Source organism: Vanessa atalanta, chromosome 30, assembly GCF_905147765.1.
Source record: "Vanessa atalanta chromosome 30, ilVanAtal1.2, whole genome shotgun sequence".
Taxonomy (NCBI): domain Eukaryota; kingdom Metazoa; phylum Arthropoda; class Insecta; order Lepidoptera; family Nymphalidae; genus Vanessa; species Vanessa atalanta.
Window position 1 is genome coordinate 2,679,151 of NC_061900.1, and position 26,969 is coordinate 2,706,119.

Consider the following 26,969-nt stretch of genomic DNA (forward strand, 5'->3'; position numbering starts at 1 on the left):
ACCCGTGCGAAGCCGGAGTTTATCACTAGTAAATTATCTTTAGATTTTGCAAGAAGACATCGAACTTAATTATTTATATAAATGTTAATTTAACTTCCAGTTTCGTAACAACTTCGCAAAAATTAAGGCCGCCATTCTGAAAATTCATAATAATTTCGTTTTTGTTTTTTTATGGCATTGGTTGGCGGACGAGCATATGGGCCACCTGATGGTAAGTGTTCACCACCGCCCAAAGACAAAGGCGCTGTAAGAAATATTAACCATTCCTTACACCACCGATGCGCCACCAACCTCGGGAACCAAGATGTCATGCCCATTGTGTCTGTGATTACACAGGCTCACTCACCCTTCTAACCGGAACAAAACAATACAGAGTACCGTTATTTGGCGGTAGAATATCTGATGAGTGGGTGGTTCCCACACAGAGGGGCTTGCACAAAGCCCTAGTAAATATCACAGATTATTAAAATTCTCGACCAATGATATCGCGGCAATTCAAGGTCAAAATTGTTTATTTAGGTTTGTTATTATTGTGCTTGGAATAAATTATATCATTTAGAGTCGGTTAAGATTTAAGTTGTGAAGTCATCTTAGCTCTGTCTAGAATCTCTAAGACGATCATCCACGAGGGAATTTTTTTAGTACTATAAGTGTTTGAAACGGGATGTTTACCATGTTTTTTTTATTTTTATTTGGTGGAGCTCGATATTTCGACGTTATCTACGAATCTTGTTCACGATTCTCGTGTCGAGTCGGTCTGTCAGTATGGCAAATAACCCGTTTCAAATACTCGTACATATATAACCGTGTAAATTTAAAATCTTATATTTTTTTAGTATTATCGTATACATTTTCGCTGAATTTCGTAACGATTTTATGGAGTAGTTATCGCCTGGACTTTTGGCACAGGATCAATACAAAATATCGTGTAATTCAACTGCATTTGTTTTTTTTTGGGTTACACTATCGTTTTATTCATGGCATTTGTTGATGGTAATGGTCACCACTTCTCGTAGACATTTGGACAATCCTCATATTGTAAATTCGGCACCAAACTCCAGTTCATGATTTTCAAATCAAATGTACACCAATAAACGGATATATTAGTCACGTTCAAGAAAGATGATAGAGCCGAGATAGCCCAGTGGTTAGAACGCGTACATCTTAACCGATGATTGCGGGTTCAAACCCAGGCACTGAATTTTCATGTGCTTAATTTGTTATTCATCTCGTGCTCGGCGGTGAAGGAAAACATCATGAGGAAACCTGCACGTATCCAATTTCAACGAAATTCTGCCACATGTGTATCCACCAACCCGCATTGGATCAACTTGGTGGAATATTCTCGTAATCTTCTCCTCGAAGTGAGAGGAAGCCTTAACCCAGCAGTGGGAAATTTACAGGCTGACATGGTTGATGCTTTTAAGAATTAGAACGGGCGTTTGAACCGAAGACCTTAAGATATGCAGCATTAAAAGTTAACATATAACAAAGAGGCAGAAAATACACGAATAATCAACCCAATGAAGTCTTACAAGTTCACGAACAAAGATCACAGTAACCAAATTAATAACACGCATGACGTACACGCGCTTATATATAACGAATATGTACGCGGCATTATTTTCAATTATAGACATACATATTCGAAGAAAAGTTATATATAAATAACCTTGGCTTGCGCTGAAGTTAAACAGGGGACGATTCTACTAATGAATTGTCACTATCGAATCGAAATCGTTGCCGTTTTACCGTTTGGCTATTCCGTTTCTATATCATCAAAAGTTATCGGGTTTGTCTAGCGAAAAATTCTCAGTGAAAACCCGATCTGGAAGTTGGAAGTGTGTACAATATTTGCAGCACGTAAAGCCCTGCTGAATTTATTTCCAGTCGTTTCTGTTTTTATTTGACGGCGCAGCGATGCGGCCATCTTGGATCGACGGATATTCAAGATGGCCGCTACTGAGTACCTACAGCAGTATGGCGGTAGAATATCACTCAGATTTACCGACTGGCTTATGAGAAGTGTTTTTTTTTTTTAATTTAATTTACAACATCCACAGGCTCACAGGTGCCCGTGCCTTTGTTTTACATTTTATTTTTATAAATTTTGTCGTTATTTTATATTTTTACGTGTGACGTGGCCCATACAGACATTTTTTTTTAAATTGAATATATCCACTTATGAACTATAACATGTCCTGCGTAGTTAACTGGTCTTCCTTGAGATTGACCGTCACTGTAATCGGTCAGGCAACATCAGGTTTAGACAAGAATTACCCCCAGTATTTATCTTATCAACAAAATACTTCACACGTACAGATAGAATTATACTTTTATTTTATATATAGATATGTGCTATTTGCAAAATAAAAATATTAAGTAGGTTGCTTTTTTTTTGTTTTTTTTTTTTTAGCAAAAGAATACTGGATTTAGGAAAGGAGCCAAAATTTAACTGAAAATTCATTTTCAAAGAATGACACATTCACTCAAACGGAGGTGTGTTTTTTTTATCACTAGATGGCGTTGCTGTTCATGTTCATTATAATCATAATTACAACATAATAACGCTTATATATCTTTATCTATAAACTAAAAATAGAAAATAACTAAGTCGCTTTCTTGTAAAATAGTTACGTAATCTGATACGGTTCTCCGTAATAGAAAGAGCGATACAAATCTTCGGTAGTTCTGTTAATGTTTAAAGATCTTTATTTCTCAAAAAAAAAAAAAACACTTACATGAGAAACACAGTGATAACTTAATAAAAATCGTCTGTCCGAAATACGGCTAGCGCTGTGGGTTAGAGAGAGAGAGAAGAAGAGCCCGCCCGCTGCCGTATGGGTAAGAGAAAGGGAAACCAGGCAGACTGTCGCCGTAACGCGTTACGTAACGAAGCGGTTTACCCTCCCGTAAGAAGTTATCGCTACAAAAGCCACTACCACCGGTTCGGAATGAAGATTTTAGCGGGAAGAAACGGCAAGACAATCAGTAGTTACTTCTATATTATACTATCTTTTCCAATATTTAAAATACATTATGTTGGTTAAATAAAATTTTATATAATATATCTTGTCTGAAAGTCAACAAGCATTCGCACCAACCTTTTTTTTATCAACTAAAGGGTCTATAATTATACAAATTCTATATAAAAAACAAACATAAAAAAAACTTTTATCATTCCCAACTAGGGAAGCCAAAATCATCGGCCTTTCTCAACTATGACATACATATAAACCTCCTTGAATTGCTCTGTTTATTAATGAAAACCTCATTAAAATCCGGCGCGTAGTTCAAAAGATCCAAGCATACAGACGGAAACCGAATATGTTTCACACTATGTGGATATGTTAGTTTTATTAACACAAAGCCGCGTCGTATAACTCGTTAGATAATCACGTTAAGGTGGAATCAGACGGTTCATTTTTTGTTCATTTTCGTGTTTCATTTTGCATCTTTCACTCAAAGTGCCGAATGAATTCATTAGTGAACTGATCCAACGACGTTGCATCGGTTCATTCGGCTTTCATTCCCACTCCGAATTAACGAAAAATGTACAGTCTGAACACAGAGAGAAATGAAATGATCACAAATTAAACTTATTCCAAGAGACACGACTTCATTCGACGCCATATTGAATGAAACTGAATGAATGTTATTTTAACGTCATTCCAGCTAAGAACGTGGAATGAAAGAAAAATGAATCAATCACTCGAATGAACCGTCTGATATCACCTTTACTGAATGGGATGTTATCGATGGTAAATCAGGCGAGGACAAAGAATCTTTAAGCTTAATATTTCCGCGTGTATCTACGATATGGAGTTCCCACACTATCGTGTTTATATTATACATATAATAGCAGTGTTTGATGGTAATTGTGTTACGATATATTATGTAAGATGTCATTAATATGTCGTGATGGTTTTTGCTAGACTGCTATGTATACATTGATTCATATATCTATATATACATAGATACATTAAACAGCCTTTAAATTTTCCACTACTGAGCTAAGACCTCCTCTCCCTTTGAGAAGAAGGCTTTGGAGTATATTCCAAATATATTATATTCCTTTGAAATTAGACACATGCAGGTTTCCTCACGATGTTGATGAATTATTGACACAAATTAAGCACATGGATATTCAGTGATGCTTGTCTGGATTTGAACGCGCAATCATCGGTTAAGATGCACGCGTTCTAATCATTGGGACATCTCGGCTCATTACTAACATTTTTCTCGTGAACAAGACATTCGTAGATATTGTCGAAATATCGAGCTCCACCAAATAAAAATAAAAAAAACATGGTAAATATCCCGTTTTAAATACTGTTAGTAATAAAAATAACCACGTTAATTTAAAATCTTATCTCGGCTCATCTTCTGCGAAAATAGAACTCACTGATTAATCATGAAATCTCATAAATTATAACACATACTAACTTGAAATTTGGCGGGTAGGTCCCTTATAGGGTGTAGACATCCACTAAGAACGGCTTTAACGAAATTCCACCTCTAAGGGGGTAAAACGGCGGTTGGGAGTTTGTGTTTTATAAATATCAGCTAGTAAACTATGTTTTTCTACTAATATTATAAATGCGAAAGTAATTATGTCTGTCTGTCTGTTCTTAAAACAAACCATTGAACCGAATTTGAGAAGGTCACGGATTACTTTTTATGCTTATCAGCTGACGACCAATCTCTTAAATACGAGCAAAGCCGCGGGCGACAATTAGTAATATTATAAATGAAGTTGTTTAATTTTTTTTTAATATTATTTATTAAGCTTTAAAAATATTAACCATTCCTTACCAATCACCAATGCGCCACCTTGGGAACTAAGATGTTATGTCCTTGGTGCCTCTGTACACTGACTCGCAAACTCTTAAGTATTGTTGCATGGCGGTCGAGTGGTACCTACCAAGACTTAAAATATTTTTTTTTATCAAACTCAAATTCCTTTGTTTAATAAAGAGCATTACACTTACTTATTGATAGTCTAATCAATCACTACCACCGGTTCGGAAAAGGAAACACCCTGATCTGAGAACCGGCGAAAGAAACTCGACGGGTGTTTTTTTTTTTGTCAAACTAATTAAATACGTATATTGAATATGAATAGACATAGCCAGGAGGCGATCGTGTAATTCCCAAGGCGTGCTATCAATCATAAACTCACTAATTGTAGAGTAACCTCTCGCACACAAGCGTTCCTTAACATTTTTTTTTTTTATTTTGGCAACAGAAGCATTTTGAATGACATTATCAAATGACAAGTCCCAACATCGAGCATTTACAACTTATGTGAAATAAAGTAGGTATTGGAAACTCGATCTATATATAAACAAGGAAACAAAACGGTTCAGGAGTGCGATTCTGTAACAATGCATTTTTTATCTCACCGATTTACGTTGACACGCCATTTTGATACTTGTATCCTGTAAATTTCGTAACCAATATTGTCAATATTGCATATCAGACGGATTATAAAAATGCAGGATGTATTTATATAATTGTATCGTTTGGGTTTGAAATATTGGAAAATATAACTGGTGAGTTTCATGCCAGTTCATCTTGGTAGAATCTAAATTCTGAACCTTTCTTAAAAGTGTAAAAGATCAGAAGAGGGATTAAGTAAAAAAAACAATTGCTTAATTCCATATATTAGATTATTGGTTTGTTTTACATGTATATTTTAATTTCAGTAGTTTAAGATGACAAAATAAAATCACGTTTTATAATAATTCACATTCACATGATTATGACAAATATTTAATAACGTCATATATGTATGTATGTATGTATGTATGTAGGTAGGTATGTATGTATGTATATGTATTTGTTTGTATGAATGTAAGTATGTATGTATGTATGTATTTATTGATATATGTACGTATGCATAATATTGTATATTTATTACTGTTATTTATTTTTGTATGTGTTTAGGTTGTATTTATTTTAAGAGTATTTAAAATTGCACCACCCTATACTGTCTTCCAAACACAATCCTCTAACCCAAGGTAGTCTGGAAGAAATGGCTAATAAGCCATAAGGCCGCCTTTTGTTTCACCATTAGTTTATTAGTTTGTATATTTTGTAATCGTTTGTGATTGTGCTTGTGGTGTACAAAAAAGTGTTAAATAAATAAATAAATAATTCTCCGACAAATATATTTTTCAATGATATCCAATCTCATGATATTTCTCGTGACAGATCAATCGATCTAAAGTATTTGTGCCAGTCTTAAATAATATGCCAAATGAAATAGTATCAATTAGAATTTAACAAATTATTAAACGACTAATTATAACAATAATTTTATAAGTACATAGTAATGTAAACTAAATAGTTTCGATTGTAATCATTATATATAATTATGTGATATTAATTATGACATTCTCTGACGTAACACCGTATTGGAGGCTAGGGCTGCTCGCTAAAAATATATATCAGGTGATAAACTTTAACAAATCAAATCAAATCAAGTTTATTCAAGTAAACTTCACAACGAAGCGTTTTTGAATCGTCGATATTTAAATACCACCGTATCGGAAAGTCTCCAGCGAGAAGAAACGGCAAGAAACTCGCATAGTTGCTCTTTTCAAATAAACAGATTTAGAATGATGTTTTTTTTTTACAAAAATTATATATAGTGTCCTGTGATGGAACCCGAGCCTGAATCGAGGCGTTTTTTTCTAAAAAGTACTCATTTAATGAATAATAAGACTTATTTATTAATTTAGTCTTAATAAACTTGATAAATTTCGTAAATGATAAATTGGTTACATTTCACGATGTTACAATGTAAATAAAATACAAGCGAGTGAACCCTCCGACGACTTACGTACGAATGCCTCTGAGTGTACGGATGTATCTTGCTTGAAGTATTGCTGTTGACCCTACTGGCCTTTACAGTGTCACCGAACGTTGGGGCGAGTGTGAAAACTCTGCCTTAAGGTGAACCCTTTCGGGCTCGAGAGTGACGTTCGTCCTGAGGCTGTCTCCTATGAGATCGCACCTCGGCTCAGAACGTAGTCGGTGGGGCTAGGCTGTGCTTCCTACAAAAGTATATTTTGATTTGATTTGACATTTCGCGTGTTCTGCAGTGGATTTCGAGTTTCATCTTATAGAATACCTCAACAGTGCCTCATCCTCAACTATTTGACTAGTGATTTTCGTTTTTGATGAGTAGGTACTGACAAACTTCAGTATTATTAAAACGTTCATTTTTTTAGCATTAGCAGCCCTTAAATGTCCCACTGCTGGGATAAAGGCCTCCTCTCCCTTTGAGAAGAAGGTTTGGAGCATATTCCACCACGCTGCTCCAATGCGGATTGGTGGAATACACATGTGCCAGAATTTCGTTGAAATTAGTCACATGCAGGTTTCCTCACGATGTTTTCCTTCACCGCCGAGCACGAGATGAATTGTAAACACAAATTAAGCACATGAAATTTCAGTGGTGCCTGCCTGGGTTTGAACCCGAAATCATCGGTTAAGATGCACGTGTTCTAGCCACTGGGCCATCTCGGCTTTAAAACGTTCGAATCATTCAAAATTTAAATTTCGTTACAAATATAAAACCTGTTTTCTTAAACTGTTACAAAGTTTTAATTATGAAATATCAATTGTTTCAGATGCCAGAACACTTAGAAGCGTTATAGATTAAATCAATTATGGGAAGTCCTAAGGTGTCGAACCTTCAACCGCATTCACCAATGGCTGACGACAAGAAATCGATAAAGAACCTCCTCAAGAAACCCTTCCAAGCCCTATTCCAGAAGAAAGACAAGGTCAAACAAAAGAGAGAAGTAAAAAATGAGACAGCAACGAAACCGACAGAGAAAACCGCAACACCGATATCAGTCCTACTTGACAAATTCGATAAACTAGAAATAGAGAAGAAAGAAGAAATAAAGGAAGAAGAGAATGAATTCGATAACTTCTCCTATAAGATTATAGAAGACGACAACAGATCTGCTAGAATAGATTCGCCGTCTGACGATAGTGGATACGCGGAAAAATTCTCAATTACAAATGATTCAGAGGACGAACGAGACGAACTGAAGCTCATTGATTCGTTGAAGAATTTAAAAGTTGACCCCGATAAGAAAGTCAAAGAAGATGACAAGAGGAAAAGAAAGTTGCAGACTGTTCTCGTGTCGAGAGGTCCGATTAGGAATCGGGCGGCGGATTTTGGAACTTCGGTCCACCCATACGGCCAGGAAGCAGCAGACAGCGTTTACAGACAGGTAATTTCTATGTTTATTGGTTATTCTGATCGTTATTTGGTGGTAGGGCTTTGTGCAATCCCGTCTGGGTAGTTACCACCCTTAGATTCTACTGCTAAACAGCAGAATTCAGTGTTATTGTGTTCCGGTTTAATGGGAGCCAGTCAGTGAGCCAGCTTAACTACAGGCACAAGGGATATAACATCTTAGTTCCCAAGGTTGGTGGCGCATTGGTGATGTAAGGAATGGTTAATATTTCTTACAACGCCAATTATGTATGAACGGTGGTGACCACTTACCATCAGGTGGCCAATAAGTTCGCCTGCCAAAATATATCATAAAAAAATAATCTTGGTACGTTTTCTTGGTGGTAGAGCTTTGTGCTGGTTAACACTCACTATTCTGAGATATTTTCAATACTTAATGTGTTTCGGTTTGAAGGGTGAGTCAGTTTACTTACAGGCACATGGGACATCTTAGTTTCCAAGATGCTGTAAGGGATGGTTAGTCTTCTGGGATGATCACTTACCAAGTAGTTCACTCAAGCCACCTGCATATATCCAAAAAAGGCATATTAGCGATGTTTTCCTTCATGAAGATGATTTTTAAACATAAAATAAGTACATGGAAATTCAGTGGTACATTAAGATCGAATGTTTTAACTACTTGGCCATTTAAACTATTAGTAAAACTATTAATCTGTTATAAAATATTAATTGACTTAAATTATCTTTACGAATAGCAAGCGACAAAAATAAAAAAAATAAAAATCGAATACTTCGCACTATTAAAATCCATGTTATATGTTGTTATATGTTTAAATTGGTGTATTTATGACATCAAATTAAAAATGTATACTGTGAAGGTTCTGCAAAAAAAGGTCGAATAAAAAAATATATATATTTAGTTACAGTATTCTTGGTTACTGGAAACGAATACCATTATATAATCATTTGGAAGATGTTAAGTATTTTATTTATAGCGTTTACGTATCTGATATAATTGGATGACATCCGTGGTCGAGTAGTGTGTACACCAGTTTTCATGGGTACGCCACTCCGAGGTCCCGAGTCCGATTCCCGGCCGAGTCGAATGTAGAAAAAGTTGATTAGTTTTCTATGTTATCTTGGGTCTGGGTGTTTGTGGTACCGTCGTTACTACTTCTTCCATAACACAAGTGATTTAGCTACTTGCATTGAGATCAGAGCACATATGTGATGTTGTCCAATATTTATTTATATTGGTCGAAATTCGACCGTATCTCATTGCTTATAAAATATAAGATGCGTTGATTCGAAAGATAATTAGGAAAAATAAGGCTGAATTGGACAATACCTTGTACACTATAACAATAAAAAAACACATTGAACATAATGGCATTGATTCTCATCTTCGACATAACGTGTGTTGTCTTTGTCAGTGTATACGTAAACTATTAATGTTTCATGTTAAATATTACGTAGATAAAGGTGTATCTGTTAAAATCGTATCGTAGTGTGTGTGTGTGATGTTTTTTTTTACTATTGAAATGTATTTGTAATGCATATTTTATGAAAATATCCGCTTTCTGCACTCCTCCACGTAAACTTTAATAGTGGCAAATTTCTTTCACCTCCGTCCGCGTCTTTTTGGTATAAAAAGGCTACAAAGTTATTTCTTCAAGTATTAATATGTATTCATAAAATAACAGGTCCGGATCGACTGATTCATCATCGCCGAGCGTAGACTATTAAAGTTAGGGCCATGAAATTTGGGAGTGGCATCGTTTTATTGAATAAACACCCACTAAGGAAGGGATTTTGTAAATTCTACCCCTAAGGGAGTGAAACAGAAGTTGAAAGTTTGCTTAGAAGTCCGTCATTTTTTAAGTTCGAAACATGAAACTTATTTTTTGGGATACTGATTAAAAATGACTAGATCAAAGCGTGTCTGGATATTCTACCGTAAGGGGTAAAATACACACCAATGTAGTATACAAATATATTCAACTTCCACGCGAACCCAGTCGCAAATACTAGTTAATATATTATTGTAGAACGATAACTGAGTGACGTGGTTAAGGAAGTGACGTCACCTCTCAGACGTAGTAAAAGAAAGGGGCGTCCATCTTGGGTCGTCATTGCGGTAACAAGTTTGTAACTGTCAGTTGCATTCTTAATGAATTTAATATTTTGTTGATATACAAATGAAACTTGTTAATGACTGTCCGTCGATATTGTCGATTATGATTTATGATATAGATAAAGAGGTGAAAATTGTTTGTTTGTATGTAGGGGGTAATCTCCGGAATAGGCTATTTGACAATGCGAAAAATAAAGTGTCAATTATTGTAATCAGTATATATTATAAGTTTGAAAATGGTTATTTATTAACGAAAGTTGAAAATAATATAATTAATTTATACAAAAATCCATTTTTTTAAACGTTTGTCACGTGACACAAAACGATCCTGATTGGTCGGGTGGATACAATAGAGACAAGTGACGTCACCGACCCCATTGCAGCGCCATATTGTCAAAGTAGCGTTTTCGCGCGCTATTTAAATGTTGTATTTTTTATTTGATATTTTTCAGTAAATATGTAGGTATTAGAATTAAATAACACAACGTTTACTGGGTTCCTTAACCTCTACTAAATAATATAAAATGGACTTTAAAAACCTGTCAAATAGATTAATGTTTTTTTTGTATGTAGGGGGTAATCTCCGGAATTATTGATACAATACCAAAATGTTATTCACTGGTTGAATGTTACATTATTATTTCCAAGTGTTATATAAATTAATTTCATAACATATAATTTTATTTATAAATAAATTACACCCTTAAAAAGGGGGTGGATTTGTAGTATAATGAAGATAATATTAATAATATCATAAAGAGGAAAAATCTTTTTCGTGTTTAGGGGGCAATATCCGGAACAGGGGGCAACGACCGCAAATTGTCTGCCAATTTTTCTGTGCTAGAAAGCTACATTATTTCTGAGTGTTAAAGAGTATTTAATTATATTTAAATCATCCATTTTAACCGAGTTGATAGAAAGAGAGAGAAATACTTCTTAAAACAATATCTTTATAATAATATGACCTTTCTTATTAATAAATTAAACTCGTGCGAATGCGAGGTTTCTGTTGCAGAAGATTTTTAATTGAAAATAATAAAATCCTTCGAAAAAATTAGAATGACGTCACACACCATGAAAGTGAGTTATTCATAAGAGATAGACATATACCATCGCGGACTTTTTTGAAGACTTTTATAAGGTGTACAATACTGTAGTACATTACTTTGATCTATCTCGTAGGGTTCAGCTAGGTCACATTAAAAACCTCTACAATGATCAGTGTTGCTCTACTATACTGTGCGTGTATTATACATATAAACCTTCCCCTTGAATCAATCTATCTATTAAAAAAACCGCATCAAAACCCGTTGTGTAATTTTAGAGATCTAAGCCTATATATGAACAGACAGCGGTAAGCGACTTTGTTTTGTACTATGTAATGATATCGTACTAGTTGACGGCCGCGTCTTCGTTCGCGTTTTAAGAGTTGCTTGGCATATAAAGTAGTATGTACTCCCTTGGAGTTCAAGCTCGCTTTATATCAAATTCGATTCAGTGGTTTGTCCTTGAAAGAGCAACAGACAGACAGAGTTACTTTCGCATTTATAATATTAGTACAGAGTGGATACTTAGTGTTTATTTAATTAAGGGCTTAAAGATTTTAACCCTCATAGGGTTAAAATCTTAACCCTCGGGGTAGAGGCGATTTCAAAGGTGCACCTCAATTTGTTTGTATTTTTTTGTTTCTTCAGAACTCCGCCATTTACCATTTACTTGGTGGTAGGGCTGGTAGGGCGGTAGGGTGGTAGGGCTTTGTGCAAGCCCGTCTGGGTAGATACTACCCACTCATCAGATATTCTACCGCCAAACAGCAGTACTCAGTATTGTTGTGTTCCGGTTTGAAGGGTGTGTGAGTGTAACTACAGACACAAGAGACTTAACATCTTAGTTCCCAAGGTTGATGGCGCATTGGTGATGTAAGGAATGGTTAATATTTCTTACAACGCTGTTGTCTATGGGCGGTGGTGACCACTTGCCATCAGGTGGCCCATTTGTTCGTCCGCCTACCGATATCATAAAAAAATATATATAATGTTTGGGAAATATTCATGATTTAAATAAGAAATTAAAAAAACACCCCTAATGTTGTAAGCTAGGATGATTTTATTATGAGCTCGCATTAAGTTTGTCTCGTATTTGAAGTCAGATTTACTTTGGTTCAAATTATTGGAATACTAGACACGTTTTTACCTGATCTCCGAGACTGTCTAAAAACAAATCGTCGCTATTGTACGTAGGTTTCCGACCTGAGACGATGTATTTTTTTTCCAATAGAATCGCCAATGGCCGGTGTACGTTTCTTTGAACCCAAAAAAATACGTCTTTGTATGTATTTATACATAGTTTGAACTTAAAACGCTAATTTACCAAACTTAATGGTAATAAAAATTATGGCAACATTCGAGGAATTTAGATTCCACTATCGTTTCCGAGCTGGCAAAGTTTTAACAAAATCATTCCTAATAAATTAATTATTTTAATCCATACTAATCATTACACAATATAAAACAAAGTCGCTTACCGCTGTCTGTCCGTATGTATGCTTAGATCTTTAAGATTACACAACGGATTTTGATGCGGTTTTTTCAATAGATAGATTGATTCAAGAGGAAGGTTTACATGTATAATACATGCACAATATTATAGAAAAACACTGATTATATTAGGGGCTTACTTTGCAAACGCTGGCTGAACCCTACGAGATAGATCAAATTAATGTTCTACAGTATTGTACACCTTAAAAAGGTCTTCAAAAAAGTCCGCGATAGTATATGTTTATCTCTTAGGGATAACCCACAATAACCATTTTTTATCCTTGACTTTTTACGACAAATATTGGCTTATTTTCAAAGCGATTTTAAGCAAAAATGCATTAATCCTTGAGATCCGCTATATATCTTCACAGAAAACTCCAATATTTTTTTTAATGGACAAATTTGAGTTTTTCACGTACGACTTCGTAATTGACAGCCTCATAAGCTCGTGATTAGACCATCGAGACAAATATATTTTATCTGTATATTACTGAAGAGTATTTGTCACTGTCTATTAAAAATTATATTTTAAATCTGGTAACACAAACATTGACAGATACATGTCGTGGCGGGAAAATTGATTCTCGGCTAAATGTTTTTAACAGCGTATTGAGTAAAACCTTATTTGTAATCCAGTTATATAATAAAACCTAATAAACATAGTTTTATTTCTGACTTAAGACTTAAGTTCTTGCACGAGGAATTTTAATCGCTGATAATAAAAAAAATTATCTCAATTAAAACCTTCAAATTGTTCATCTGTTAACACCCCCCCATAAAACACTTGGAAGACTTTTGCTTTTGAATCTTAACGTATTTCAGACGCAATATTCGAGAACTATATTGACAAGAATAAAATATAAAAACTCTTGTTTTTGGTCGGGTTGTAATCAGATCACGTGATTTCCAAGTATTACAAAATTATACTAATTTAATCTGTCCTTATCAACTGACTTCTTGGTATGTATACGAAATATTAATACGTCAAATATATATATATATATATGACGGCGCCTGCGATAGATCAGCGGCACGCCCGTCATCGGTAGGAGCTTCTGGTACAGGGCGTAGGTCCCAGGCAATTAACCACAACGATACAATATGACAATTCTTGTATTTTATGTAGGTAATCAAAAATCACGAATTATAAAGTAGGTATATTATAACTATCCGAGTCCCGTTAGGAAGGCCCGAACTGTATCGCTCAATAGAAAAATTTAGCTTCCGACTCATCGCTCTCGAAATAATTCATAATGTGACAGTTGTCCCTTCAAACGATTCCGATCACGTGACTCATTATGTCACCGCGTCCACACCCCACAGATACAACAAAATCATCTAAGTTAATCATTATTCATTATCGACGACATATGTATGTATGTCAAGCAATGGCTTCACTTTGTAGCCCTTTTTATCAAAAACGACGCGAGGTGTAAAAAATTTGCACTATTAAAGTTTACGTGGAGAAAAAGAAAGCTTATACTTTTATAGAATATGCATTACATAAAAAAAAAAAAAAACATTACACACACTACGATGCGTTTAACACATACACCTTTATTTACGTAATATTAAACACGAAACAGTAGTTTACGTATACACTGACAAAGACAACACACGACATGTCTAAAATGAAAATAAATGATATATTTTTTTGCATTTGTTTTTTTTTATGTATTAGTGATCTTACAGTTCGAATCAACGCATCTTATATTTCACTAACAGTTGTCTGTGGTACCATTGCTTAATATAGTTTGTTAAATAACGATTCAAAAGTGCTTGTAAAAGCCTAAACAATTGAGTGTACAGACAGACTACAGATTTATATAGTAGTATAGATCGATGTTGATTAGCAATGAATTACGGTCGAATTTCGACCAATGGGTCCCCAGTTTTAATGCCTGAAATGTGTATTCTTAAAATAATTGACGTTGAATTAATAAGTTTTGAGTATGATATATGCAGTGACGTGGAAGCTTTGAAGCTGATCTCTGGGCGATTTCATCTCATGTCTAGCTTAAGCTTAACAGTTAATAGGTAGGAGACATAGAGATAATGAGCTAATGGACCTTAGATAGTGTATACTGATGAGCCACCAAGCTTGGGAACTAAGATGTTATGTCCCCTGTGCCTGTGGTTACGCTACCTCACTCCTTGCCTTTCAAATCGGTTTCAATAATACTAAGTAGAGCTGTTTGGCGGCAGAATTGTCTGACGATTCTGTGTCTAGTCAAAGAGGCACAAAATTCTTGTAATACTGGCATTGTTAGTATTCGTTTTGAAATAATGATGATTTCCTCCTGACCGTTTTCGGTCATGGTGATATTATGTGTGTGCACTTTTGTAATCGGATGGGACAGCCAATCCGATACGACCGGAAGGAGTTCAGCTTCAACGTGGTCTTGCGCCAGGTTTTACGTGTTTTCCGAGGCAGGGGTGTGTAAATACTGCCAGTAATCAGACTTCGGACTATTACTGAGAATCGGAAGTAAAACTCGATAACTTTATCAGCTCGACCAGAATTTCTAACCCGAAACCTCGAGATCTGCAGCGGCTATTATTATCAATGTTATAACTAATACATATCTTCAATTTTCAGATAAACCAGATAAACAAACAGACGTTTTCGGGTGGACAAGTTATAGTGAACGCCAATGCGAGAAGCGAAAACTGTTCCGAAATAGATCTCGCTCTCAAACAAATCGAAATAAATGTAAGAAATTTCGCCCAAAACTCGCAACAAGAACAAGTAGATCGTTGGCAAATCGCTCAAGAATTTATTACGGAAAGTTCCAGAAACGTCGACGATATTCTATCGGAGTTCATCGACCAAGACGATCAAAATATCTCCAATCAAATAACCAATTATGCTTCGAATACTAAAAGCCCCACCCCTAATCCGGTTGAGGAGTTCTCAACAGCAAACCATACACACGACTACGATATCGATCTATCGATAATCGATGGCGGGGAATTGGAGAAACCATCGATATTCCCAACGCCACCACGTTCCGAGAACGTCCCAAGCCCCATGTCAGACTCTCACTCATCTTTTAACCCCATAAATTCTGACTATACACTCTCTCCCGAAACTTCATCGCCAATGTCGAACAGTGATTATGAAAAGTATCAAGACATAACACCGTTCGACGAGTACCCAAGCTGTATCACAGATAATGTAGAATTAGATAAGGATGTCACAGATAAGAAAAAGGACAGGACGTTAACGTCATCAATGACAATGAAGCAATTCAAAGATTTGCAGAAAGAGATAGCGAATAATTATTCGAAAAAGGAATGCTGTCAAATCAACAGAAGGCCGTGCAAGGAGATATTCACGGAATATTTGCAAAAGTTGGACATCGATGAGAGAAAGAATAATTGCCGGAAGATAACGCAATTGGATTTGGAGAACTGTTATGGGTGAATATGATTGTTTAATTTTCGAACGTTCTTTTTTTTTTAATTGCCTATCAGAATTTTGGGTTTATTCATTTTTGCCTTTTACATTTTTCTTTTGAAAGGGTTTAACGAGTTTTCTTAAAGGGATAGGGAGCCAAATATTTATCAATTACTTAAACAAAATACACTGAACAACAGTTAAATCTCTTATTAATAGAATTTATTGAAAAAAAAAACTAAATTAACATTACTAATATTTGACAAATTTGTTTTTGAAAAATTTTACAATTCGTGTTTTTAACGCTGCTTTGAACAGTTCAGATTTAATTAAGACAATACTCAATAGATCGGTTTTAATTAAGATTAATCTAAAAGGATTATTCATAAGTGATAGTTATATTTATATAAGAGATACCGACGACCTCCGTGGTCGAGTAGTGTGTACACCGGTCTTCATGGGTACGCCACACCGAGGCCCCGGGTTCATTAGTTTTCTAAGCTGTCTTGGATCTGGGTGTTTGTGGTACCGTCGTTACTTCTGATTTTCCATAACACAAGTGCTTTAGCTACTTACATTGGGATCAGAGTAATGTATGTGATGTTGTCCAATATTTATTTATTATTTAAAAATAAAAGATTATTTGATGAATTACAAAGAAAATAAATATCAATGAAAATAACTAATACAATGAAATTTTTAACGAAATAAACTTGCCGTCCATAAGATTATCCAGTAGTTGAATTCGTCGGCGCTTTTCATGTCGATACCCAATTTTTTGACGTTTCTCGACAATTCTTTTTCTTGTTTCTGGGTGACGTGACAACTACACGACGGAGTCTCTCGCTAAACCGAAATAGACAACTTCACATCTTATTTTATTGACAATTTAAATTGTGATTAGTTTAATTTGTAAAGTGGAACTTCTACGCGCACCTCTATTTTAAATTTAACTTTTTTTTTTCCAGAGTCCTTCATTACGTTCTGTTAAACTTGTCAAACGATAAGGATGTGAATTTGAATATGTCCCTATTTATGCTGATCTGTGAAAAAGTCCTCGCTTTGAAGCCGATGCTGTTTGTCGGTGATTTTGGTGAGTGGTTTTTTAAATTATTTAAAAAAAAAACAAATGGTGTCGCAGGACGATTAAATAATAGACATCATGGAATAAATCTGTTAAAAAAGAACCTTATATAAAAAAGACGGAGAGAAAGAGAGAGGAGGGGGCGTGATAATGCTTTCTCCTTACGTTTAAATTTCTGCCAGCTCAGAGTCAGTATAAATTAAAAGTATGTACTCCCGTGCCCCGGACAGCACGTAAAGCAGTTGGGCCCCGCGCCTGAGCGAATTTCGGTCGTGTCGAATTTAAGGTCCCATTGGATTACGAGAGTGGAAGTTTATGCAAAATATGAACGTAGCTTAAGAATAGCAGACTGGCTAAAGTTAAGCTGATATATATATAGGGCTTTTGGCAAGCCCTATGAATCAAGCCTTTTCTAACTTTACAAAACTATATTAAGTGAAGCTACCACCGGTTCGAAATGTAGATTCTACCGAGAAGAACCGACAAGAAAATCAGTAGTGCTCTTTTCCATCATTTAAAATACAAAGTTATGTTGGTTAAATACAATTATATATGTATATAATATATTCTGCCTATATAATAAGAGCCGAGATGGCCCAGTGGATAGAACGCGTTCACATATATAATATTAGTAAATTTAAATGTTCATTTTCCTTGGTCACGCCATGACTTCAGAACTACTGTACCGATTTCAGTCATATTTTCCACTAAGTTTTCTAATGTCTTAAAGAAGATTCTCACGGAAAGACTTTTTTTTTTAATGTGCAGATAATAATCAATTATTAGCACACGGGTTTTCTTATCGGGTATGATCTAGGAGTTTACCACGCGAGTGGTAGGGTACCTAAGGTGGATACCTACCCACTTTGAATCTAACTCAACACATACCTATGAATAACAAACAATAATCAAAATATGTTTTAGAGTTCTCCTGAGTAAAATGAAAAATATTAGACTACTTACAAGTCGATTTACGATATTATAATGTAGTTAAAATTTTGTTAGTTTTGGAGTCGGTGTCAGCCAGGACTAACAAAAAGGGTGTAAATCCAACACTTAGATTCAAAAACAAGCCACAATTACATTGTACGTACACGATTTTTCCGGCTAGGAAATTTGAAATTCTCGACTTTTCTCTACTAGACAGTGTACACGGGTTTTCTTATCGGGTATGAGCCAATAAAAATGTAAATTTGAACACGTGTTACATTTACGAACAAGTGCCTGTTGATATCTTGTATTTATTTGACAGCGTTTTTTCTAGCACTCCATAAAAAGACGAGACATAAACAGCCGATCGACTGCCTGACGCCATCTCGAATTCAAATGTAATCAAAATAAAAATTAATTCTTCGAATATGCTCATAAAAGCACTTCGAAATCGTCATCTTGTGTTATTGAAACTATATATAGTAAAACAAAGTCTCTTTCCGTGTGAGCGCTTGGATCTTTTAAAATACTGAACGCATTTTAATGCGGTTTCCATCAATGAACAGAGCGATTCAAGAGGAAGGTTTCTATGTATAATACGTGCATATTCTTGTGGAGAAAAGCCGACAATTTCAAATTTCCTAGACGGAAAATACTTTTATTTTTGAAAAAGTTGGTTTTACACCCTTTTTGTTAGTCTTAGCTGACGAGGACTCCAAAACTAACAAAAATTGTTACTACATTATTTATTATCGTAAATCGACTTTTAAGTAGTCTAATATTTTTCATTTCATTTTACTTAGGAGAACTCTAAATAATATTTTGATTAACATTAACAAACAATGGTTTGTTATTCGTAGATATGTGTTGAGTTAGACTTAAAGTGGGTAGGTACCTCTCGCGTGGTAAACTCATAGATCGTACCCACATATTGATGGGTAGAAAAAGTACGTTCATTATTAAGCTGTAGAAGAATACGTAATTATTTTTTTTACTTTTTAGTGCATCCGAGAAGGACCGACAAGAAATTCGGTAGTTAATCCTTTTAACCATTTAGAAACATTATTCGTGTAACCAATGAATACAGGTCTGACGCCACCTCCTAACCTTGTAGTACATTAGCAAACCGAACTTGACATTTACGTATCTTTACTAATCAATTTAACAACACCGTTTTATTTCGTGATAACGTTTAAACATCAATTAATATACAATCTTTATTACAAGTTTTATTAGCTTTTAATTAAATTTAAGTTTTTTTTTTGTTCAACATTAGGTACAACATTAACAGCCATTAAATTTCCCACTGCTGGGCGAAAGCTTCCTCTACTTTTGAGGAGAAGGTTTCGAGCATATTCCACCACGCTGCTCCAATGCGGATAGGTAGACGTCTGGCAGAATTTCGTTGAAATTAGACACATGCAGGTTTCCTCTGAGCACGAGATGAATTATAAACACAAATTAAGTACATGAAAATTCAGTGGTGCCTGCCTGGGTTTGAACCCGAAATCATCGGTTAAGATGCCTGGGTGACAATGACTGGGCCATCGAAATTGTTTAATTCAACTCGATTTAAAATTTTCATAATGAATTCAACTATTTAACTCGTTTTGTATAAATTCAGTAAGTCAGTAAAGTGCATGAAATAATGAGACTTCCTTCGGTGTTTTTAACAAAGCAGGTGCGTCATAATACATTTCCCAACCGATTTTAAATGAATAAAAATTTGTTTACAGGTTTAAGTCTCCTCAAATCAGCTGTACTGAGATGTAATACAAGACCCCTCTTAACACGATACTTGGTACAATGCATACGGACCGTAACGCGTACTGCCACTTACAAACCCGCAAACGACTACGTGTTCTCTGAGGTGAGTTGATCTGTATTTAATATGTAAAGTCCGTTTCAATGGCAGGAGCTGTGACCTTGAAATGTCACGACGTCATTGGTCGTGATCTTATTAATCAGTTGTGTTAATTGTTGGTTTGATTGCGATGTAGGGTTGGGTTTAGAATAATACTCCACGATTTTGGGGAAACAAATTGTTGTATATGTTAGAGAATTGATCCCTGATTACAACAATACCACTCGCGTCCTGCGAAACTGCACCATTTTCGAGAAAATTAAGAAAAACTGTCATAACCTATACACGCGGAAATATGTCAAATAGATCGTAATATTACTATAAGAGCAGGATAAGTAACTATTTTGTATAAGTTCGACAAGGATGCAATATACATAAGGTGCTTGTCATATGTCAAAACGCTAAATGAATGTGTCAAATATCACGAATGTGTTTTGACGTTATTCATATTTAAATATGTCGTCCGTTGTTGTTTTTTGCCTCGCGTATTTCGAATAAGTGGTCATTTTGTTTGTTGTGATTTATTTCGATGATTTTGCTAGAAAGCTTAGATTTATACATTTGATTTTATAAAATTGACACAAAACCGACTCTGTTAACTCTAACTCAATATGGTCTTGTCGGACTTACCCCTAGAGTGTTTTTTAAGAAACCGAAGGCGCGAAGGGGGTGCAGCACCCGCCTGCTGTAACAAAGCACGAAAGGTTACGAAAGGCGAAGGTGCTGCACATCCCGTAGCGCCGAAGGCCACTGAGTTTCGAAATTGTTAATAAATAGCCTGATTTGAGGTTAGAATTATATGATTAGTTTTTGCCAATACCTCAATAACGAAGCAAATTCGCATGATGGGAATGGTACCAGAGCATAGGGAGAATACTCATATACTTCCCCACAGCCCCTCTACCCCCCGCTCCTGGAGCAGATTACTAAACCGCAACCGCGATGTATAATTAAAGTGTATATAAATAGTTAAGTGAAATAGATTTGTGTTATAAATAGAGTTTTAATCAACTGTTTGTAGTGTACAATATAAATATCAAAATATACTTTATTAACAAACTATTTAAAGTAAAGCTGCCACCGGTTCGGAATGTAGATTCTACCGTGAAGAAACGGCAAGAAACTCAATAGTTACTCTTTTTCAACGTCTAAAAATACAATCAAGTTAGTTCATCCTGCCTTGGAAGTCAACAAGCATTAACTCCACGCTTTTTTATCATCAATATAATCTCGTATAGAATAATATGCCTTCTTTACCGATGTATTTTTTACAAATGACTTGAATCTATGAAACGGCAAAGTTAAATATGTCTGCGGAATTTTATTATAGAAGCGAATCTCATGGAATATGTTTATCTAATTTGTAGTTCTCACACTGGAATGTACAGTAATGTTTTTTTAATTGTATAAATTCTTAAGAAAATGCACCCGAAACTTTATTTCTGTGAAATGTTTCAACATTCTCACAATATAAGACGTCTGGCAATTTAACGATCGTCCAGTGAAACTCGTGTATAACTCGATCTTGGCTCAATACAGAAGCGAGTTTTAACGAACGCTCTTAAGTAAAAAAAGGAACCGATAATGGCGGGCTGTCAAATCTGACAGTTCAGTGACATTTCTCACGTATTGCTATAATCAAACTATTTACTGACACCGCGTGAATACTATTAAAACGTCATTTACTATATAATTTTGAAATAGTAACTTTAATGTTAGTACTGGTATCGCTGCAGGGTACGACATTCCTCGCTGATTTTAAATATCTGTTTATGAAGGAGAATGTCGTGAGGAAACCTGAGCGTCGATTCTAAAATTATTGTCGGTTTATCGCAATCGTTTCGATGCGAAATCGTTTCCGTTTCCTACTAACACAATCCAGATACGGTTCAGTCAAAATCGTTATATAATCGAGATCGTTTCGTAACCCATATAAATAAGTAGAATTCATAAAGAGAGTTCACCTGTGTTTGTAAACACTAGGGCACTATACGTCCTGCATAGTTGGATGGTCTTCCACTAAATTGAACGCTATGACCGTAATCGGTCAGGACAATGACATCAACGAGCCGAGATGTCCCAGTGGTTAGAACGCGTGCATCTTAACCGCTAAATAAGGAAATAGATAACATCACACACATTACTCCAATTTCAGTGTAAGTAGCTAAAGCACTTGTCTCATGGAAAATCATAAGCAATGACGGTACCACAAATACTGATGTTTTAGAACGGCTTTGTATAACAAACTCCTCATCCTTCTCAAATCTTTCAACGAACCTATTAGTAAGAATGCGCTGTCTATCCGTCTGTCATCAGACTGTATCTCATGAACCGTGATAGGTAGTTGAAATTTTCACTGACGATGTATTTCTGTTGACATAACAACAAATACTAAAAAACAGCTTAGACAAAGTCTCTTATGTGATTTGTGTACAACAAACGCGAGTCCGACTCGTACTTGGCCGGTTTTATTATTAATACTTTTGTGGTTGTAAAATCGTAAGGACACATCTGATCGATCATATTTTGAAGGTGGACGCACTGGGCGACAGCTTAGTGACGGCGTGCGCACGCGCTGGCGACGAGTGCGCGGACGTGCTCGCGGAGATCGTGCGTCGCGAGGACGGTGACCAGCCGCTGTTCAACGTGCATCAAGCCAACACAGACGGTCAGTGTCACTAATAACGAAACGAAGTATATTCTTTATATAGGCTGTTAATATTACACAAATTTTGTACTAAAAATCTTCTTGTTGTGTGATTTGTTAAAATTTGTTTTCTTTGTACTAGATTTAAGTACCAAACACTTAAAAAAAAGGAAACTTTATTTCATATAAACCTATCTGGTACACGAACAGCTTAAAACTAACTTAAGTTAACAATTTTGAATTTTTGAATGTTTTTTTTTTATGATATAGACAGACAAATGGACCTCCTGATGGTGAGTGGTCACCACCGCCCATAGACAATGGCGCTTTGTATTTACTGCTAACTCACCTTTTAAACCGCAACACAACACTACTAAGCATCGCTGTTTGACAGTGGAATATCTGATGAGACGGTGGTGCCTACCCATACTGGTTTGCCAAAGACCTACCACCAAATGAAAACTTTTCAAAATCAAATATGACCATTCGCCTTCGCCGTGTATCATAAAAAAATGTTCACTCATTCGTTGGCTCACTCATTTAGATGTTTTTTGATTTCGTAAGCGATAAATGAATTGTAAGCTTAAATTAACGCGTGTGATGTCGCGTGTCGGGCAGGCTACACGGCGCTGCACGTGTGCTGCGGCGAGCACAGCGCGCGTACGCCCCGAGCGCACGCACTGCACGTGCTCCTCAAGCACGCGGGCGCCGACCTGTGGCGCGGGGTGAGTCGCACACACAACACTCGCACACCTTACCTGACTACACCTACCTTCTCCACTATTTCCACCTCAATATATGACATCTATAGAAGTTTAGAACAAAATGGAGGACTAATTCTTGCGCGCTGCTATGCCTGAATTAAGTCAATTGTGTAACATCGTGAGATACCCCGTTGGAACGAAGTTGCCATCGCTATATACTATGTATTAAATAACAGACACTATACCCTGTTCAAGTTAGCTTGATTTTGACAGACGGGCTAGTGATGGGAAACTGAAAATATCGAGTAGTCCAAAAAATAACGTTTTAAAATACTTGCAACTGTGACGAGATGGTGTGGGTGATTATGTGTGACATTCTTTATTGCACTAGACATATATATTTTTTACCTTATTTTTCTAAAAAGCCTTATACCAGCTAAAGAGACCCCAACCGAAAGGACCCCCGTTCGTAACAATAACTTAACAATGATCTTTAATAAGGATTTTTGTAATCGATATTTGTAGCAGTCACTGCCTGTCATTCGCGTCCCTACCGTCCGACCGACGTAACATTGTACAAGCGTCTATTATTTTCTGAGTTTCTATTTAAATTTTGCTTTGAAACAATAAAAAGTCTTTAAACATTCGGATAACGCTTGAATATTTAGGGACTTTTGTGTCATATATAATTTTTAAAGAATTTTACATTTTGTTAAATCTTTAAATTAAGGAAATTATATGTTCGTCATTGCAAAGTTATGTCGATCAGAAAAAATTATATCTGTCAAAAAGATCAAGCTATCTTGTACAGGATATAAATGAATCAACGTTTGAGAATAATAAAATGTCAATGATAAAATTTTAAAATAAAATGACGTGTCACTTAAAATCATAAAAGTAAGAGACAGCGAGAGAAAGAGAGAGAGGGAAAGTTCGCCTTGAGAGCGTTTTTCTTACCTAACGATTTCTATCAGTTCATTCTACCGTGTTAAAGAACTTCGTTCCAAAAAAACGATATGTACTCCTTAAAACTAATCTATATATGTTATAAGAACTGAAGTCTTATTTATAACCAATAATTGCAGGACATAAAAGGTGGCGACACCCCCCTCCATCTGGCGGTCAACTCCGCAAACTGCGACCTCACAATCATAATGATACTGTTCCAGCATATCGATAGGAAGGAATGGAGGAAACTGGCCCATGTTCAGAATCGAAGGTAAGCTAATCTGGACCACCCCCTCATCTATATTCTACCACGCTGTGTAGCGGTGGAATTCTGGTTTGAAGCCGGTGAGCCAGTGTACACAGACAGACACAGTGGCAAATTGATATGCAGAAGTTAAACAAACAAACAGTTTTTTTAATATTATATTTCTAGTATAAGGTAGTTCTTTGTGAGCTGATGCCAAAATTTTGACATTTCAAATAATGGATTTTATTTTAAACTAGCGACCAAGCCCAGCTTCACACATATTCATTTATTAATAAATAAAATAATATCATATTAAATTTATACCCTATTTATAGCACTGATAGCAAGAATGATATAGCAACCAGTGATATTTTTTTTAGAATTGGTTCTGTAATGTTCACATATAAGGTCGATTTACAAATAAGATTAAACAGATATTATATTTAATTATCGCGCGCCAATTTTTATATATATTATTTTCCCGCGCTTTCGCGATGTGTGACACTCGAGATGACAGATGCATAAATATACAGATAATATATCCTTACATAGAATAAAACAAAGTCGCTTACCGCTGTCTGTCCCTATGTATGCTTAGATCTATAAAATTACACAACGGATTTTGTAGCGGTTTTTTTTTAATAGATAGATTGATTCAAGAGGAATGTTTATATGTATAATACATGCACAATATAGTAGAGAAACACTGATAATTTTAGAGGTTTTTGAAGTTATGTCTTAAATAAACACATTTTTTAAGCTTACATTGCAAACGCTGGCTGAACCCTACGAGTTAGATCAAAATAATGTACTACAGCATTGTACACCTTAAAAAGGTATTTAAAAAAGTCCGGATTGTGTATGTCAATCTCTTAGGTTACCCACAATAACCATTTTTTATCGTTTACTTTTTACGAGAAATAATGGTTTATTTTCGAAGCGATTTTAAGCAATACAGCATTAATCTTTATCTAATTAAGTACCTTAAATACATTGTGCATTTAATATAGATCAATATGGCCCGTGCGTTTACAGCGTGTAATTTAAATGAATAGTTTCGAAGATATTACAGATTTAAAACGCAGGGACATAGCGGTTTGTATTGTCTAACGACTGAAAAACTGTGAACGTTGTAAGACATACATATTTAGAATCAGCATTCCACCCGTGCGAAGCCGGGGCCGGTCGCTAGTTTTCATGTAAAATCTAAATCTAATACTAATTAATATTTGGTTAAAGATCTGTGTACACTAAAGTTTTATTATCAAACATTAAAATTTTACGATTTTAATATTAGTATTTATAATGATTAATTAATTGTAATTAATTTTACAGCTCCGTCAATCCTTTGGAATACGCCCGATCAGCGATGAAGTCCACATCACGGCAAAACTATCCCGTTGAAGTTCTAGATTTTCTCAAGAAATGCCGTTAAAAATGAATTTATAAAGATAAATGACTTTAAAATAAAATTTGTTACGAAACTAAACTGTGTTTTTCATAAAATTATAATGAATTTAGAAATTAGAACGTCTTAAAATTTCTGACATCAATGAAAATCGAATTTAAGCAAAATGGCGCGCTGTCAATATTTTTTCGTTTTTTTTTTTTTTTTATTAAAATAAGATTAAGGTATCATTAACAATAAAGATTTTAGTTTTCTACAGATAAGATATTTTAGTTTTTCTATTATGGCGGAGTCTTTGTTATTTTTTTTAATTATTAGTACTAAGATTTATATTTACTTTTAACAAAATGTGTTGTGATTATTTAAAGAATTACAACTCCATGGACACAAATGCTTTTTGTAACTTTTTTTTTTTAATTATTCAGACAGATAAATCAGATTTAAATCCTTTGATGCAACTTTTTTTAATTGTATAAATATTGAAAACACAACCATAGTTTTATGTGCTATGATATAAATATATTATAAGAAATATTCTTAGTTTAGTTATTAACTTAGATAGTTTAACAATAAACGATAATTTACGTTTTAAAATATATTGAAAATTCGACATTAATTTGATCTCCGTAGTTTTGTTTTGATCTGATACATAATTATTCTTGTATATATAATATTTGATAACGTTTACAACGATTAAAGTTTTATTTATTTCAAGTGTTGCCAGCTAAAGTTAAATTAAAATTAATCAGTTAGTTCATATACAACTGATTTTTTTTTTAATTCGTCGAAGGTTTTCAAATTTCAACTATTGCAAACTTTTTAAATAAATTATGATGTGATCTTTG

General features: G+C 35.0%; 1 protein-coding gene across 2 annotated transcripts in view; it reads left to right on the forward strand.

The window, feature by feature from the left end:
- LOC125075222 overlaps nucleotides 1–26,623 on the forward strand; it is a 48,246-nt gene extending 21,623 nt beyond the window's left edge. For both annotated transcript variants that reach the window (XM_047686915.1, XM_047686913.1), the window contains exons 2-9: nucleotides 7,641–8,255; nucleotides 15,492–16,315; nucleotides 17,261–17,385; nucleotides 20,043–20,176; nucleotides 22,703–22,838; nucleotides 23,436–23,542; nucleotides 24,607–24,740; nucleotides 26,052–26,623. In XM_047686915.1, the coding sequence (XP_047542871.1) occupies nucleotides 7,680–8,255; nucleotides 15,492–16,315; nucleotides 17,261–17,385; nucleotides 20,043–20,176; nucleotides 22,703–22,838; nucleotides 23,436–23,542; nucleotides 24,607–24,740; nucleotides 26,052–26,151 (2,136 nt within the window). In that variant the 5' untranslated portion in view covers nucleotides 7,641–7,679 and the 3' untranslated portion in view covers nucleotides 26,152–26,623. The remainder of the gene's footprint in view (nucleotides 1–7,640; nucleotides 8,256–15,491; nucleotides 16,316–17,260; nucleotides 17,386–20,042; nucleotides 20,177–22,702; nucleotides 22,839–23,435; nucleotides 23,543–24,606; nucleotides 24,741–26,051) is intronic.
- Nucleotides 26,624–26,969: the final 346 nt, after the last annotated feature.